This window comes from Oryctolagus cuniculus, chromosome Y (assembly GCF_051225735.1).
Source record: "Oryctolagus cuniculus isolate XC-2025 breed Fujian yellow rabbit chromosome Y, ASM5122573v1, whole genome shotgun sequence".
In the NCBI taxonomy this organism is placed as follows: domain Eukaryota; kingdom Metazoa; phylum Chordata; class Mammalia; order Lagomorpha; family Leporidae; genus Oryctolagus; species Oryctolagus cuniculus.
In genome coordinates this window covers 7877472-7893527 of record NC_142889.1, presented here as the reverse complement: position 1 = coordinate 7893527, position 16056 = coordinate 7877472, and the positions used below count along the sequence as shown (strand labels likewise).

General features: G+C 37.6%; 1 protein-coding gene across 50 annotated transcripts in view; it reads right to left on the bottom strand.

The window, feature by feature from the left end:
• LOC149119196 (histone demethylase UTY-like) overlaps positions 1-16056 on the bottom strand; it is a 218001-nt gene that overhangs the window by 69893 nt on the left and 132052 nt on the right. For 35 of the 50 annotated variants that reach the window (XR_016228587.1, XR_016228588.1, XM_089325006.1 and 32 more), the window contains one exon: positions 6778-7556. Coding sequence is in view for 48 of the 50 variants with exons in the window: in XM_089325006.1 (XP_089181132.1) it covers positions 6778-7556 (779 nt within the window). In the remaining 2 variants the exon portion in view is untranslated. The remainder of the gene's footprint in view (positions 1-6777; positions 7557-16056) is intronic. The other 15 variants (XM_089325000.1, XM_089325012.1, XM_089325025.1 and 12 more) reach the window with 1 other exon arrangement.

The following is a 16056-nucleotide window of genomic DNA, read 5'->3' as shown; positions in this document are numbered from 1 at the left end:
TCTATTATAATGACCTAAAATATTATATTTGCCATGAAAGTTATAACCACCTTAATTTGTGTAAGCACATTCCATAGTGATGCAACAAAATCACTTAACTCATTTTGACACAGAACTGTAATTATTAATATATTAAGATATAAGCATTTAATTGTACTAGAAAAATTTTATGCTAATTTATATGGCAGCAAGAATTAAGCTTGTTTAAAGGAATCAAATCCAAATGAACACAAGGAAACAAGATATGATAAAATTCTGCTTTTGTACTTTTCTAAAGCTACATAACAGAAATATAGGAAATTTTAAGATGCACAGAGAAGTAAAGCATGTTAAGTGTAGACAACTATACTGGAAAAGTTGAAGAGAATGTTAACACAGTAACAAAGGAGTCAGTTCTTAATCACTTGAATATTGAATTACATGTTTAAATTTTAAAAGATGCACAATGCTGTAACCACAATTAAGATAAAGGCAATAACAGCCAAATTGAAAACAAATAACTAGGAAAGATTCTCAGAATAAAGGGTGCAATCAACTCATACCTGAAACTTTCTAAATAGGACTCTATGCATCAAGGTTAAGTCAGAAGTTAGAAAAATGTAGGGCCAACACTGTGCCACAGTGGGTTAAGCAGTCACCTGCAGTGCCAGCATACCACAATGGTGCCAGTATATGTCCTATGTGCTCCATTTCCAATCCAGATTTCTATAAGTATGCCTAGTAAAGCAGTAGAAGCTATGCCAAATACTTAGGTCCCTGCCATCAATGCAGGAGTCCCAGATCAGGTTTCCATCTTCTGTCTTTGGATTGGCTGAGCTTCAAGCCTTTGTGGCTATTTGTGAAGTGAAACAACAGAGATGGAAGACCTCTGTTTCTCTCCATGTGTCAAATGTGCCTTTCAAATGAATCAATCTTTGAGAGCCAGTGTCATTTTGCCTTTCTAAGAAGTAAATAAATCTTTAGGGGCTAGTGTGTAGCAGACAAATCCACTGCCTAAAATATTAGCAACCCATCAGTGCCAGTTCATATTGTGGCTGCTGCACTTCCAATTCAACTCTCTGCTAATGTCTTAGGAAAAGCCATGAAGGGTGGCCTAAGGTGTGAAGCCTTGGCTACACTTTCAAGAAATCCCAGATGAAGCTTCTGGGTTCAGGCTGTCTGAGCCTCTGCTGTTACAGACATGTAAGGAGTGAACAAGTACACTGGAAAACTCTCTCTCTGGCTGACTCCCATCCCTCTGTAAATTTTTCAAATAAAAAAATAAATATTAAAGCAAATTTCTAAAAATTATAGTAATTTATCTAAAAAGGGGAGAGAGAGAATGTGTGTTTTCACAAGATAAGAACAGTTAGTTTTTCTCTCTTAAAATACACACTTTCAGCACTCTGACCTCAGAGTCAGCCTTTAAGGCATGTGGATCCGGCTGTAAAGCCCATGAGAGTATTTCAGGCATGGAAAGCCAAGACACTCTGGAAAAAAAATGACCTAAATGCAAGATCTCCATGAGTGAGATCCCAGTGGAAAGAACAGGTCATCAAAGAAGGAGGTACCTTTCTCTGAAGGGAGGAGAGAACTTCCACTTTGACTACGACCTTGTCTAAATATGATCAGAGTCGGTGAACTCAAAAGGCTTCCATGGACTTGGCAGTTCATGACAAGAGCCTAGGGGGATTACTGATGTCATAAACAAGAGTGTCAATATAAGTCAACAAGAGGAGTCACTGTGCACTTACTCCTCATGTAGGATCTTTGTCCTTAATGTGCTGTACATTGTGATTTAATGCTATAACTAGTACTCAAACAGTACTTAACACTCTGTGTTTCTATGTGGGTGCAAATTGTGGAAATCTTTACTTAATATATGCTAAACTGATCTTCTGTATATAAAAGAGAATCGAAAATGAATCTTGATGTGAATGGAAGAGGAGAGGGAGTGGTTAAGGGGAGGGTTGCGAGTGGGAGGGAAGTTATGGCAGGGGAAGACATTGTAATCCATAAGCTGTACTTTGGAAATTTATATTTACTAAATAAAAGTTAAAAAAAATACACAGTTTCTGGGGGACCACATTGTAATGTAGTGTATAAAGCCACTACCTGCAATGCCTGCAATCCAGTATGGGTGCCGTTTCCTGTCCTGGCTGCTCTACTCCTGATCTAGCTTATGCTAATGGCTTGGAAGAAGCAGAGGAAAATGGTCCAAGTGCTTAGGGTCCTATTACCCACATGGGAGACCTGGAAGAAACTCTTGACTTCTGATTTCAACCTGGTCCATTCCTAGCTGTTTTGGCTATCTGGAGACAGAACAAGCTATGGCAGATGTCTTTCTCCTCATCTCTCCCTCTATCTCTGTAACTCTTTCAAAAAAGAAAAAAAAAAAATACACAGAAGCCAACTCTAATATAAAGGAATAGGTCTATGGATATCAGAACTACATTATAATTTGTATGTATCCAAAATTATTCAAGAAAAATAATGAAACTTCACTTAAAATTTCAGAAAATAGAAAAGAAAAAAGTAAAAAAAAGTATGGGAAAACAATATTTAAATCCAATTCTAAAGGACTGATTCTGGAATGTAGTTTGGGTAAAACTACCTCTTGCAATGACAGCATCCCATGTAGACACTGGTTCAAGTTCTGGCTGCTCCATTTGCAATTAGCAACCTAACGGCCTGGAAAAACAGTAGAAGGTGGCCCAAGTGCTTAGGCTGCAACTGCTTTTATCTACTTCCTGTATTTCAGATCCTGCTCTTCTTGGTACATATTTCAATTAACTGACATTTAATGAAATGACCCCTGCAACACAGTACCTATGGTATTATTAAAACTCAGCTATTTGCAATCTAGAAATAAAATTTCATTATTCTGGTAGACAAAAGTAAAGTCAATATATTTTAGGGGCTCACACCATGTCACAATGTGGATTACGCCACCAGATGGTTGCTGGCATCCCAAACGGATGTCAGTTTCAGTCCTGGCTGCTCCACTTTCGATCCCTGCTAATGTGCCTAAGAAAGTAGTAGAAGGTAGCCCAAGTTCCCAAGACACCACAGTGTGGGAGACTGGAAGAAGCTCCTGGCTCCTGGCTTCAGCCTGGCCCAGTCACAACAGTTATGGCCACTGGAGTAGTGAACCAGTTGATTAAGATCTCTCTCTTTCTTTTTTTTTTTTTTTTTTTTAAGTAAATGTTCATCTTTACTTTCAAGGATCTCAAAATGCGATGCAGGGGCTGGTGCTGTGGTGCATCATGTAAAGCCGCCATCTGTATTGTCAGCATCTCATATGGGTGCTAGTTCATGTCCCAGTTGCTCCACTTCTTTTTTTTTTTTTTTTTTTTTTTTTTGACAGGCAGAGTGGATAGTGAGAGAGAGAGACAGAGAGAAAGGTCTTCCTTTGCTGTTGGTTCACCCTCCAATGGCCGCCGTGGCCGGCGCGCTGCAGCCGGCGCACCGCGCTGATCCGATGGCAGGAGCCAGGAGCCAGGTGCTTTTCCTGGTCTCCCATGGGGTGCAGGGCCCAAGGTCCTGGGCCATCCTCCACTGCACTCCCTGGCCACAGCAGAGAGCTGGCCTGGAAGAGGGGCAACCGGGACAGAATACGGTGCCCCAACCGGGACTAGAACCCGGTGTGCCGGCGCCGCTAGGCGGAGGATTAGCCTAGTGAGCCGCGGCGCCGGCCTGCTCCACTTCTAATCCAGCTCCCTGCTAATGTGCCTGGGAAAGCAGCAGAGGATGAACCAAGTCCTTGGGCCTCTGCACCCACAGGAGAGACCCAGAAGAAGCTCCTGGCTCCTGGCTTAAGATCAGTCCAGCTCTGGCTTTTGCAGTCTGTTGGGGAGTGAATCGGCGGATAGATCTCTCTCTCTAACACTGCCTTTCAAATAAATATAAAATTCTTTTAAAAAACAAAATGAAATATTAAAATATTTAAACTACTAAAATATAAAATACACTAATTTCATTTGGTTATAATTTTATATAAAATCATAAATAATATTTTTTATTTGAGACATACAGAACTCCCTGGTTCATTATGCCTCAAATGCCAAGCAGCAGTCTGAGACTGAAGCCAGGCTTGAAGACACACATAAGTCTCCTGACTACATTATAGAGTTATTGCCCTTAACTTCCAGGATCTGCAATGAAAACAACTGGAGTCAGGACCCAGATGTAGAAACTGAATCCAGAACTCTCCTGTGGAATGTGCATATCTTAAACTGTAGATAAAAGATTTATTCCAAAGGCATTTAATTTCTATCAATATTTTTTTCTTCTTTTTTTTAACTTTTATTTAGCGAATATAAATTTCCAAAGTACGGCTTATGGATTACAATGGCTTCCCCCCCATAACGTCCCTCCCACCCACCACCCTCCCCTTTCCCACTCCCTCTCCCCTTCCATTCACATCAAGATTCATTTTCAATTCTCTTTACATACAGAAGATCAGTTTAGTATACATTAAGTAAAAATTTCAACAGTTTGCACCCACACAGAAACATAAAGTGAAAAATACTGTTTGAGTACTCATTAAATAAATAATAAGGATAGATCAAGAATGATTTTGAGTAGCCCTTAAGGCATTCAGATCTGGCTGAAGAGCCCATGAGAGTATTTTAGGCATGGAAAGCCAAGACACTCTGGCAAAAAAAAAAAAAAAAAAAAAAAGGAGGACCTACATGGAAGATCTCTGTAAGTGAGATCCCAGTAGAAAGAACAGGCCATCAATGAAGGAGATACCTTTCTCTGAAGGGAGGAGAGAACTTCCACTTTGACTACGACCTTATCTAAATAAGATTGAAGTCGGCGAAGTGAAAAAGCTTCCAAAGCCTTGCCAAGGGCCTCGAGTGATTACTGACACCTTAAACAAGAGTGTCAATTTGTTCAGTCAACAACAGGAGTCACTGTGCACTTACTCCTCATGTAGGATCTCTGTCCTTAATGTGTTGTCCAATGTGAAGTAATGCTATAACTAGTACTGAAACAGTATTTTACACTTTATGTTCTGTGTGGGTGCAAACTGTTGAAATCTTTACCTAATATATACTAAATTGACCTTCTGTATATAAAGAGAATTGAAAATGAATCTTGATGTGAATGGAAAGGGAGAGGGAGCGTGAGATGGGAGGGTTACAGGTGGGATGGTAGTTAATGGGGGGGAAGCCATTGTAATCCATAAGCTGTACTTTGGAAATTTATATTTACTAAAAAAAAGTTAAAAAACAAAAAAGAATGATTGAGATTGTCTAATTAAAGGACATTTATTTTCTTTTTACATAACTGACCTAATTATGTAAAGATTATAAAGGTCTTTTAAAAATTTAAACAAAACCAATATTATAGCTCCAGTTTTATTTATATGAAAATATTAAAAACAACCTTATAGAAATGGCTTTTTGTGATTTCAACTCAATAAGTTTTAGTGTTCTACATAGAAAAATATTCATGGGTATGACAAACTAAAGGAACTTATTCAATTGAAGAGTTTATTTTCTTGAGTTTAATCAGTATGTAGGGTTTATTTCTGATGTGAGAGAAATACTAAAACTGATGGGTACAGGGGCTGACACCAAGGCATTGCACGTTAAGCTGCCACTTGGAGTGCCAGCATCTCATATGGGCTCCAATTCGAGTCCCAGCTGCTCCACTTCTGACCCAGCTCGCTACTATGGCCTGGAAAGCAGAAGATGGCTAAGTCCTTGGGCCTCTGCACCCACATGGGAGACCTGGAAGCAGCTCCTCTGTCACTGTAATTCTGACTTTCAAATAAATAAATAAATCTTACAAAAAAATGCCCATGTCTCTCAATAGAATGTCTTGATTTGAGTTTTATTTCTGCCTCCTGATTCTAGTTTCCCACCAATGTACACTTTGGGCATCAGTGGTAACAGCTCAAATAAAGTCACTAATGTGGGAGACCTTGATTAAATTACCAGCTTCTGGCTCTGACGTAGCCCAGTCCTAGCTCTTAAATACATTTAGGCAATGACACTGAAGTTCCTTCCATCTGGCTCTCTCTCTCAATTCAAGAAAAAAATCAACTATGGTAAACATACTAACTCATCAGGTAATATACCAAACACCACTGAATTAGACATAATAAACAATTATATTGCATGGTATGTGAATTATATCCTAAATACAGAGTTGTTTTACAAAAAGAAAAAGGTTCTCCGTCTTTGCTTCTCATTTATGACAGGCGACTGATGCCAACTTTTAAATTCGTGAGACCTCATTCTTGTTTAATGATCACAATCTAACTTTTTTTTATCAGAATGCCTAGTAGTTTATCACAACTATAATTCTTCCTGCATTTACTCTGTCTCTCTTGCACATTTCTAAAGTCAGACAAAATATCTTTTGAAATATAATCAAAAACTAGCCTTTATTATCTGTGGGAGACTATTCTTGTTCTAGCACTTAACAGCTCTAACCAAAAAGAAAACAAAAAATAGGAGTTTTCTGGCTTTGCTATTTTCTATTAAACATGATTGGACCCATTTCATTTCGATGCCCAGAATATAGTGAACCACATAAAATAAAGTTCAGTAACATTAAATAAAGACATAATCTCTCTAATAAAGCAGTTTACAGAAAGGGGTTTAAACATCTGAGAAACTGATGTGATTATATTCTAACAGCATGATCACATCTTATGAAGTTGTTATCTTACACAAGTAGTCAGTCATCTTTTCCATTAAAAAAAAATAAAAAATTATCTCAGTTTTCTAATATGTTCAGTAATCAACCATTTCACCTTATGATTAACTTTCCCACACTAACCTGCATGTCTTCAGAACATCTGCTGAACTGGAGCATATGGACACAGACATCGATGGTATATTCTGAACACTGGGTTTATGACTATCTTGAGTCAGATCAACTATTTTAGAGCTCTGAAAGTTTTTCATCCTTTCTCCATTAATTGTGTGTAATCCACTGCAAGGGCTCTTAAGGCTAGTAACGCTTTGTATGCTTGTCTGTTCAGTGGATTTTGGAGAAGATGATGATGTTGAAATGGCTGAAGAAGGTGAAGAGGCAACAGAATCATCAGTCTTTGTATGAACAGCGGGGTGAGAATTATTGACGTTGTCACAAATTCCTCTTCCCAAATGATCATTGGCTTTTCTAACCAACAAGGCAGAGGGCTGAGGATTGTCTGGAATTAATAAATCAGGTGACATACCATCTCCATGGTTTGGATTGGAAACAGCAACGGATGGCACCTGATGGATATGATTAGAAAATCCCTTGATTCCAGCACAGTCAAATGAAGTGTCTCCAGCATGCCTGTTTACTTCAGTTCCCAAAGATCTATTTGTTGAAGGCTTGCTCTCTTTGGTAAGGGTAATGTCATGCTGTCCACTTGAGGTAGCAATATGAGAGGAAAGATGATTGACAGCATTCCCCTGTGGAACTGAATTTCTAGGCAGAGTGCGATGCCCATTCTGATTCTGAATACCAGTGCTAGCTGCATGTAGATATTGGGCACACTGAGGGCTAAAAAGAGGTTGATCATCATTAAGTCTTGCCAAATTTGAACTCTGATCTTTAGGAAGCCCCTAAAAAGAGGACAGGAAGAAATAAAACTGATTTAAGTTTAATATATGCAATCCAAAATACACAAAAATACTGAGTATTAAAATGTTAAATGAAAGCCTCAAAAAATAGGTAACACAGATAATAAATGATCCCAAGTCCTAAATTTATCAAAAAAGTTCCCAAAATCAAAAAATTGAAATTGTTAACAGCTTAACCTTGCTGCTTGATTTGATTCCATTTTAATGAGCTAAAAACTTTTATATGCTTGCTTTTTTTTTTTTTTTTGGCAGGCAGAGTGGATAGTGAGAGAGAGAGAGAGACAGACAGACAGAGAGAAAGGTCTTCCTTTGCCATTGGTTCATCCTCCAATGGCTGCTGCAGCCGGCGTGCTGCAGCCGGCGTGCTGCAGCCGGCGCACCACGCTGATCTGATGGCAGGAGCCAGGTGCTTCTCCTGGTCTCCCATGCGGGTGCAGGGCCCAAGCACTTGGGCCATCCTCCACTGCACTCCCTGGCCACAGCAGAGAGCTGGCCTAAAAGAGGGGCAACCGGGACAGAATCTGGCACCCTGACCGGGACTAGAACCCAGTGTGCCGGCGCCGCTAGGCGGAGGTTTTGAGCCGCGGCGCCAGCCCTATATGCAATTTTAAACTGCTCAATTCTAACATGCATTTTCATTTGAAGACAAATTTACTTCCAAATTTTGGTTTGCAAAACATACATCTGACCATTATCAATTAAACTATTAACAATAGCAGCAAAAAATAAAGTTAACTGTTCTATAACATGTAATAAAAATACATAGTTATTAAAAAATTTAAAATTACCAGGAAAATGTTAATGTAGGTCTACCAACTGACTTCAGTCAAAGATAACAATATTAAATCAATAAGCATATTTTTAGAACTAGCTCATTTGAATTTCTACCCTTCCAATTCCCTACAATAGCAACGATACTCAAAGTGCAACATCTCAAATAATGACTTAGAAAGAGATATTTTTTTCCAACCATATATATTTAGAAAAACATGCTGAAGAATTAAGTGAACAATTTACTATAATTACAATTTTTGGAACCAAAATAAAATTATTTCATAGTATGAAAAAAAAAAAAAAACAGTGAATAAGTAATTTTTACTGAAGTTTGTCCCTTGTGTCAAAACTGCTCTAATAAGAGGAATCATATTTTATTTTACTGACAAAGTAAGTAATAAACTAATTTCTCAACAACACTGATCAAAATAATAAGGGAATACTAAACCAATGATTTAAGTTACTTACTGAACACAAAAATTTTTTTAACTCAAAAATTTAGTATAATATATGAACATATTCTTAACTTTCAATAATTTATTTGTGAGAAAACTAGAACCCTACATGACATTTTAGAATTGGTCAATTTCTGAATTGGCAATTTACTGCAGAGTTAAGGCTCTGTTTTAATGTAAAATAAAATAGGTCACTAATAACCTATATTTTTATAATATTTGAGTTCACAAAACTCATTGCTAATTCTCTAATTAAAATCTGATGGCATGTCTCTGAAGTTAGATTCTAACAATATAATGTTTCTAATCAGAAATACCTATATATAAATAGATCTACTTTAAAATTAGAACCATCAAAAATGACAAAATTTGTAATGTAAAGGATGAAACTTGGTTTCAAATGACTATGTAATTCAAAGACCAAAACAGTAGTAGTTGAGATAAAAATTGTTATGTGTCATTCAAAAACAGGGTATGCCTATGACAGTAGGTATACCAAAGTTACATTATCCTAAAGTTCATATGCAATAATTTATTCATTTAGATATTAAGTAGACATATGAAAAATTAATAATTTCATTATTTCTACATTGCCTACTAAAAGATTTTGAATTATAAACTCTTACAGAGGGAACCGGTGCTATGGCGTAGCAGGTTAAGTTACCACTTGCAGTGGCGGCATCCCATATATGCGCCAGTTCGAGCCCTGGCTGCTCCACTTCCAATCCAGCTCTCTGCCTTGGCCTGGGAAAGCAGTAGAAGATGGCCAAGTCCTAAGTCCCCTGCATCTGAGTAAGAGACCCCAAAGAAGCTCCTGGCTCCTGGCTTCACAATCTGCATAGCTTCAGCTGTTGCGGCAAATTGAGGAGCGAACCAGCAGATGGAAGACCTCTCTCTCTCTACCTGTTGTAACTCTGTGTAACTCTGACTTTCAAATAAATAAATAAATCTTTTTAAAAACTTCTTACAGAGGACTTCTATGGTGCAGTGAAAGCAAAGAGGACACTTAAGAACTGACTGGAAGTTTTAAAGTGTTTCTTTTCTTATTAAAGCTCAATAGTCAGATGATAGAAGAGGAATGCTGTGGACCTGTGTGGAAAGTGAAAACAAACAGCACGAAATAGACACAAGACATGACTGCAGCAGCAAGAGGCAGCTTGGAGACAATGGTGAGACCAGACTGCAGAAACATGTGGTGATACACTCAGAAGGAAAACATGTCCTGAGTGTGGCCTGGACCTACAGGGGCTAGTGGTTGCTAGCTGTTAACTGCAGACCCAGAGGAAGTAAAAGGGGCACATTTATCTCACTCCAACCTCCCCACAAGAGCACGCAAAAATCTGTTAAGAAAGGGCCAGATGTGCTACACAAGGAAACGCAGAAAGATGACTATCATTATGAAAGAAGTAAAGGCACAGACTCCCCCTATAAAAGCACAAAAGAAATCCAAAGTAAATAATAGGAATATTTATGGAAAGTGAGAGGGACAAGTCTTTATATTTACTCATCAGTAATCACCTTGAATGTATCAATATGATACATCATATCAACAAACTGATGTTGATGTATGGTTATCTCAGTAAATGTAGAAAAAACATTTGATATAATACAACATCTTTTATGATGAAATCTTTAAGCAAATTGGATATAGAAGGAACATTACTCAACACAATTAAGGGGTCTCAAGACTGAGCTGGTCCCAATCAGCAGGGAACAGTACAAGCACTCCCCGACAAGGCGAATGGGAGAGGTAAGGTCAATCAATGGGTCAAGCACACCACAGCAAGCACCCGTGAGTTATGTTGAAGCAGCAACTGCTTTATTGAGAAAGTGTGCAGGCTTACAAGGCTTACAAAAGACATGCCCAATAGAGGAGCCAATCAGCGAAAAGGTCACACGGCCGTGGGTGGACCACGCACAGGGGCATCTTAAGCAAGGTATAGGGATCATGCACTGTCCACATGTCTGGAACTAAAGCGGAGCTATCCCTGCCAGTAGTCTGATCTTCTGTAGCTTAACCGCAGCAGCCACAGACACACCCCTGGAACATCCACCAGGTGCCACATTGTAATGGAGATTTTAGGCAATGCCCAACATTTATGACAAAACCTTGGGCAGCATAGAATGGGGAAAAGCCAGAAGAACTCATCCTAAGATCCAGAACCAGACAAGGATGTCCATTCTCACCACTGTTATTTAATATATATCCTGGAAGTTTCAGCCAGAGCCAATAGGTAAAAAAACAGAGTGATACAAATCAGAAAGAAGGAGTCAAACTATCTATTTACAGATGACATGATTCTAAGTACAGTGAAACTCATACAATAGTTTGATAAAGTAGCAGGATGAAAAATCAACACAGAAAAATCAATAGTCTTTTACACAAAGAAAATGTCACTCCTGAGAAAGAACTTTTAAGATCATCCCATTCACAATAGCTCCAAATAGAATTAAATATTTGGAATAAATTTAACCAAACCTGTCAAAAATTTATATTATGAAAGTTACAAAACATTAAAGAGAAAAAGACAAACAAAAAATGAAAAAATTTTCCATATTCATGGGTTGAAAGAACTTATTTTATCACAATGTTTATACTACTGAAAACAATTTACAGATTCAATGCAATCTCAATCTAAATACCAATGATAATCTTTCAGACTATAAAAAAAATTATGCTAAAATTCATGTGGAAACACAAGAGACCCCAGATGGCTAGACAAATCTTATACAACAAAAACAAAGCCAGAGACAACACAATACCACATTTCTAGATATGCTAAGGGGCAAAATAACCAAAACAGCCTGGCACTGGCACAAAAACATACAGGTACACCAACAGAACAGACTAGAAACTCAGGCAATCAATCCACATATGTGCCACCAACTTATCTTCAACAAAGGAGCAAAATTAATTCCTGGAGAAAGGGCAGGGATTGATTCAACAAGTGGTGCTGGGATGATGATCTCCACATGCAGAAGTATGAAACTAGAACCCTACCTTACACCTTACACAAAAATACACTCAAAATGGATGAAAGACATAAAGCTAGTTATTGGAAGACACCCCAGAAGTTCAGGCAATCAAAGCCAAAACTGACAAATGGAATTACATAAGGCTGAGAAGCTTCAGCACTGCAAAACAATATTCCGCAAACTGAAGAGGCAAAGGACAGAAAAAAAATTTGCAAACTATACTACAAATAAAGAGTTAATATACAGAATCTACAAAGAGGTCAAGAAATTCAACAAAAACAATACAAACAATCCAGTTATTAAATGAGCAAAGGACTTGAACAAGTATTTTTCAAGAGAGAAAACTCAAATGGCCAATAGACACTTTTAAAATGCTCAGGGTCACTAGCCATCAGAGAAATGCGAATCAAGAACACAATGAAGTTTCAATTCACTCCAGTTAGAATGTCTCTCATACAGAAATTGACAAACAACAGGTGCTGGGGAAGATTAGGGGGAAAAGGTACCCTAATCTACCATTGGCGGGAATGTAAACTGGTATAGCCACTGTGGAAGACTGTATGAAAATATCTCAGAAATCTGAATAAAGATGTGACGTATGATCCAGCCATCCCACTTACAGGAATTTACCAAAAACAAAAGAAACCAGCATATGAAAGAGTTTCTGGGCCCCCATGCTCACTGCAGCACAATCCACAACAGCTAAGACATGGAATCAATTCAGATGTCCATCAACTGTTGACTTCATAAAGAAATTATGGTATAAATGCAATATGGAGTACTACTCATTTGTAAAGAATAAAAAAAAAAAAGAAAAAAAGAAATCCTTTCTTTTCATACTAAATGGATGCAATTGGAAACCATTATACTGAGTGAAATAAGTCAGTCCCCAAAAGACAGATAAATATGTTTTCATGGATAAGAGGTAACTAACAGAAAACCTAAAACCTAATGTATTGGAGTAAAATAAACATTTTTGAGATTAGAGGATTGTTTAAAGCCCTTGTCTCTTCTGCTGAAGAATAGTGTTTTTTTTTTTTTCTTTCATACAATTTGTAGAACTCTTTATTAGGTGTAGGGTTAACTTTACTACCATTAAGTGAACTGAAAGTAGATCTTTGTAAATATAAGGAGTAAGAATGGAAGAGTGAAGAGGAAGAAGTGTTGAAGCGTGGTGGGAAGGAGGATAGGGTGGAAAGTTTCACTATGTTCCTAAATTTGTATATATGAAATTTGTATAACTTAAATAAAATATAAAAAGAACAAACAGTAAGAAGTCACAATAATGTAATATTTAATGGGGCTCAATAGCTAATCAAAACTAGCTAAAATTCCCTAGAAAGAGATACTGCGAGGGATAAGAGACCCCTTCCAAATAATATATTTGAAGAAATTAAAGCAGAATAGTCAAAATTCATGAAGACCTTTCAGGCTGCATACTGCAGTTCAGTAAACTGATTAGAATAAACAAAAAGAACCACATCTGACTCATCAAATAAAACTGTCAAAAAGCTAAACTCAAACACAGCAAAGAAAATGACTTAGCATACTGAAAGGAAAATTTAACATATTTAACAAGAAACTTCTCACAAAATTTGAGGAGTTACCAATAAAAATCGATAGTGCCAAATAAGGGACCAGCACTGTAGGGACCAACACTGATAGGAAAACTGGCTATTGTGCTTCTGATCTAGTTCTCTAATAATGTGCCTGAGAAACCAGTGGAGGATGCCCCATGTGCTTGTGACCCCTCATCAAGCATGGGAAAACTGGATGGAGTTCCAGATTCCAGCATGGTCCATCCTTGGCTGTGCAGTCTTGTGGATAGTTGTCCAATGGATGGAAGGTATCTCTGACTCTCTATGTCATGCTATCTTTCAAATAATCAAAACTTTAAAAAATTAAAAAATAAAATGCCAAATAAATAAAATACAAGAATTCTATGCCAAGTGAAATATGCTTACAAAATTGATCTTATATAAAGACATGAGATTCCTGGATCTCTATTTTGGGACCTATTTTCAATTTTTAAATTTCCTCAGTCATGATTATTTTAAATATTTTCTTTGTGCTATTTCTTATTTCTTCTGGTGATTTCCAATATATATGTTACATATTTGCTAGCTTCCCACAGTTTTTCTATCCTCTACTGCTATTTTTATTTTCTTTCTCTTTGTGTTTCAGTATGGGAAATTTCTACATACAGACCCTCAAGTTTACTGATTCTCTCCTTAGTTCTCTCCAATCTACTGATATTCCCATTAAGCACACTCTTGCTTTTGTTAATGTTTTTTGATCCTCAACATTTCCTTTTAATTCTTTCTTAGTATGTCTTGCCTTTTAACAATATTAACCAGATCATGATCTACAAGCTACATAGAGATGTTAAAAAATTAAAAGCAGGGCTGGCACTGTGGCACAGAGGGGTAAAGCCCTGGCCTGAAGGACCGGCATCCCATATGGGTGTTGGTTCTAGTCCCAGCTGCTCCTCTTCCAGCTCTCTGCTATGGCCTGGGAAAGCGTTAGAAGATGACCCAAGTGCTTGGGCCCCTGCACCTACTTGGGAGATCCAGAAAAAACTCCTGGCTCCTGGCATAGGATCAGCGCAGTTCTGACCACTGCGGCCATGTGGGGAGTGAACCAGCAGACGGAAGATCTCTCTCTCTGTCTCTACCTCTCTGTAAGTCTTTCAAATAAATAAAATAAATCTTTAAAAAAGTTTAAAAACATACAAATTAAACTCACAATACTTCACATTTTGCATGAACATTTTATATGAACTCATATTATGATCAAACTGAAAGACCAAACACAGCAGATATTGAAAACAAGAGAAAAAGAGGAAATAACATTAGCCTATCTACTGTTACAGAAATTGTGTCTTTAATATCTTTTATACCTTGTTATTTATTGCTATTAAAAAAAGGTATTTTATATGTTATTGTAGTACCACTTCCAGTAGGTTTTCTTTTTTTTTTTCTTCTTTTTTTTTCTGGACAGAGTGGACAGTAAGAGAGATAGAGAGACAGAGAGAAAGGTCTTACTTTACCATTGGTTCACCCTCCAATGACCACTGAGGCTGGCGCGCTGCGCTGATCCGAAGCCAGGAGCCAAGTGCTTCTCCTGGTCTCCCATGCAAGCGCAGGGCCCAAGGGCTCGGGTCATTCTCCACTGTACTCCCAGGCCACAGCAGAGAGCTGGACAAGAAGAGGAGCAACCGGGACAGAATTCAGCGCCCCAACCAGGACTAGAACCTGGTGAGCCAGTGCCACAGGCAGAGGATTAGACTATTGAGCCACAGCACTGGCCAGCCAGTAGGTTTTGAGTATATCTTTTACAGTTTCTATATATACAGCAACATGTTATCTAGGAACAAGGACAATTTGGTTTTCAAACCATTTTAGTTTGGAAGCTTCTTTCTCTCCTTTTGTTCTCTTGCCTAAGTACTTCAGCCATAACTTCTAGTACTATGATAAGTAAGAATGGTGAAAGTGGACATCCTGATCTTGGTTCAGATATCAGATGAAACTTTATCCCATGTAGTAATAAGTCATTAGCCAAGAGATTATCATATATGGCTCTACTGTACTGAACTATGTTACTCCCATGTCTAACATTTGAGTTACTATCATGAAGGAATGCTGAATGCTATCAAAAGTTTGTTATCTATTCAGATTACCAGGTAACACTTATTTCTCATCCTGTTAATATATCAGCTAACTGATTTATTTGTATATGTCAAATTATCCTTGCATCCCAGGAATACATTTTACTTCAACATATATACAATCCTTCTGAAGTGTGAATGGACTGTTAATAGCAATTTGTTAAGAATTTTTGCATTTATATTCATTAGCATATTGTATTGTTCTTTTCTTTTTAAAATAGATCTGGTTATGTTCTGGTATCATGAAAACTGTGGCCTCATGGAGTATGAAAGAGGAGGAAGGATGGGAGCATCAGGAGGAGGCAGGATAAGGTGGGAAGTATCACTACATTTTAAATCTGTAAATATGAAATATATAAAATTTGTTTACCTTATATAATTTTTAAAAGAAAGTATGGAAGCATTACCTCATCACCAAATTTTTATAATCATTTGAGAAAAACTGGCATATTTTCTATTCTAATATAAAAAATGAAGTATTCAAGTACTGAAGCCAAGTGTTCGTGGATTTTCCTTGAAAGACTTTATTACTGATTCAATCTTCGCATTCCTTCTTGGTATTGAGGTTTCCTGTGTCTTCATATTCAGGTTCTGAGTCTAATATTTATCC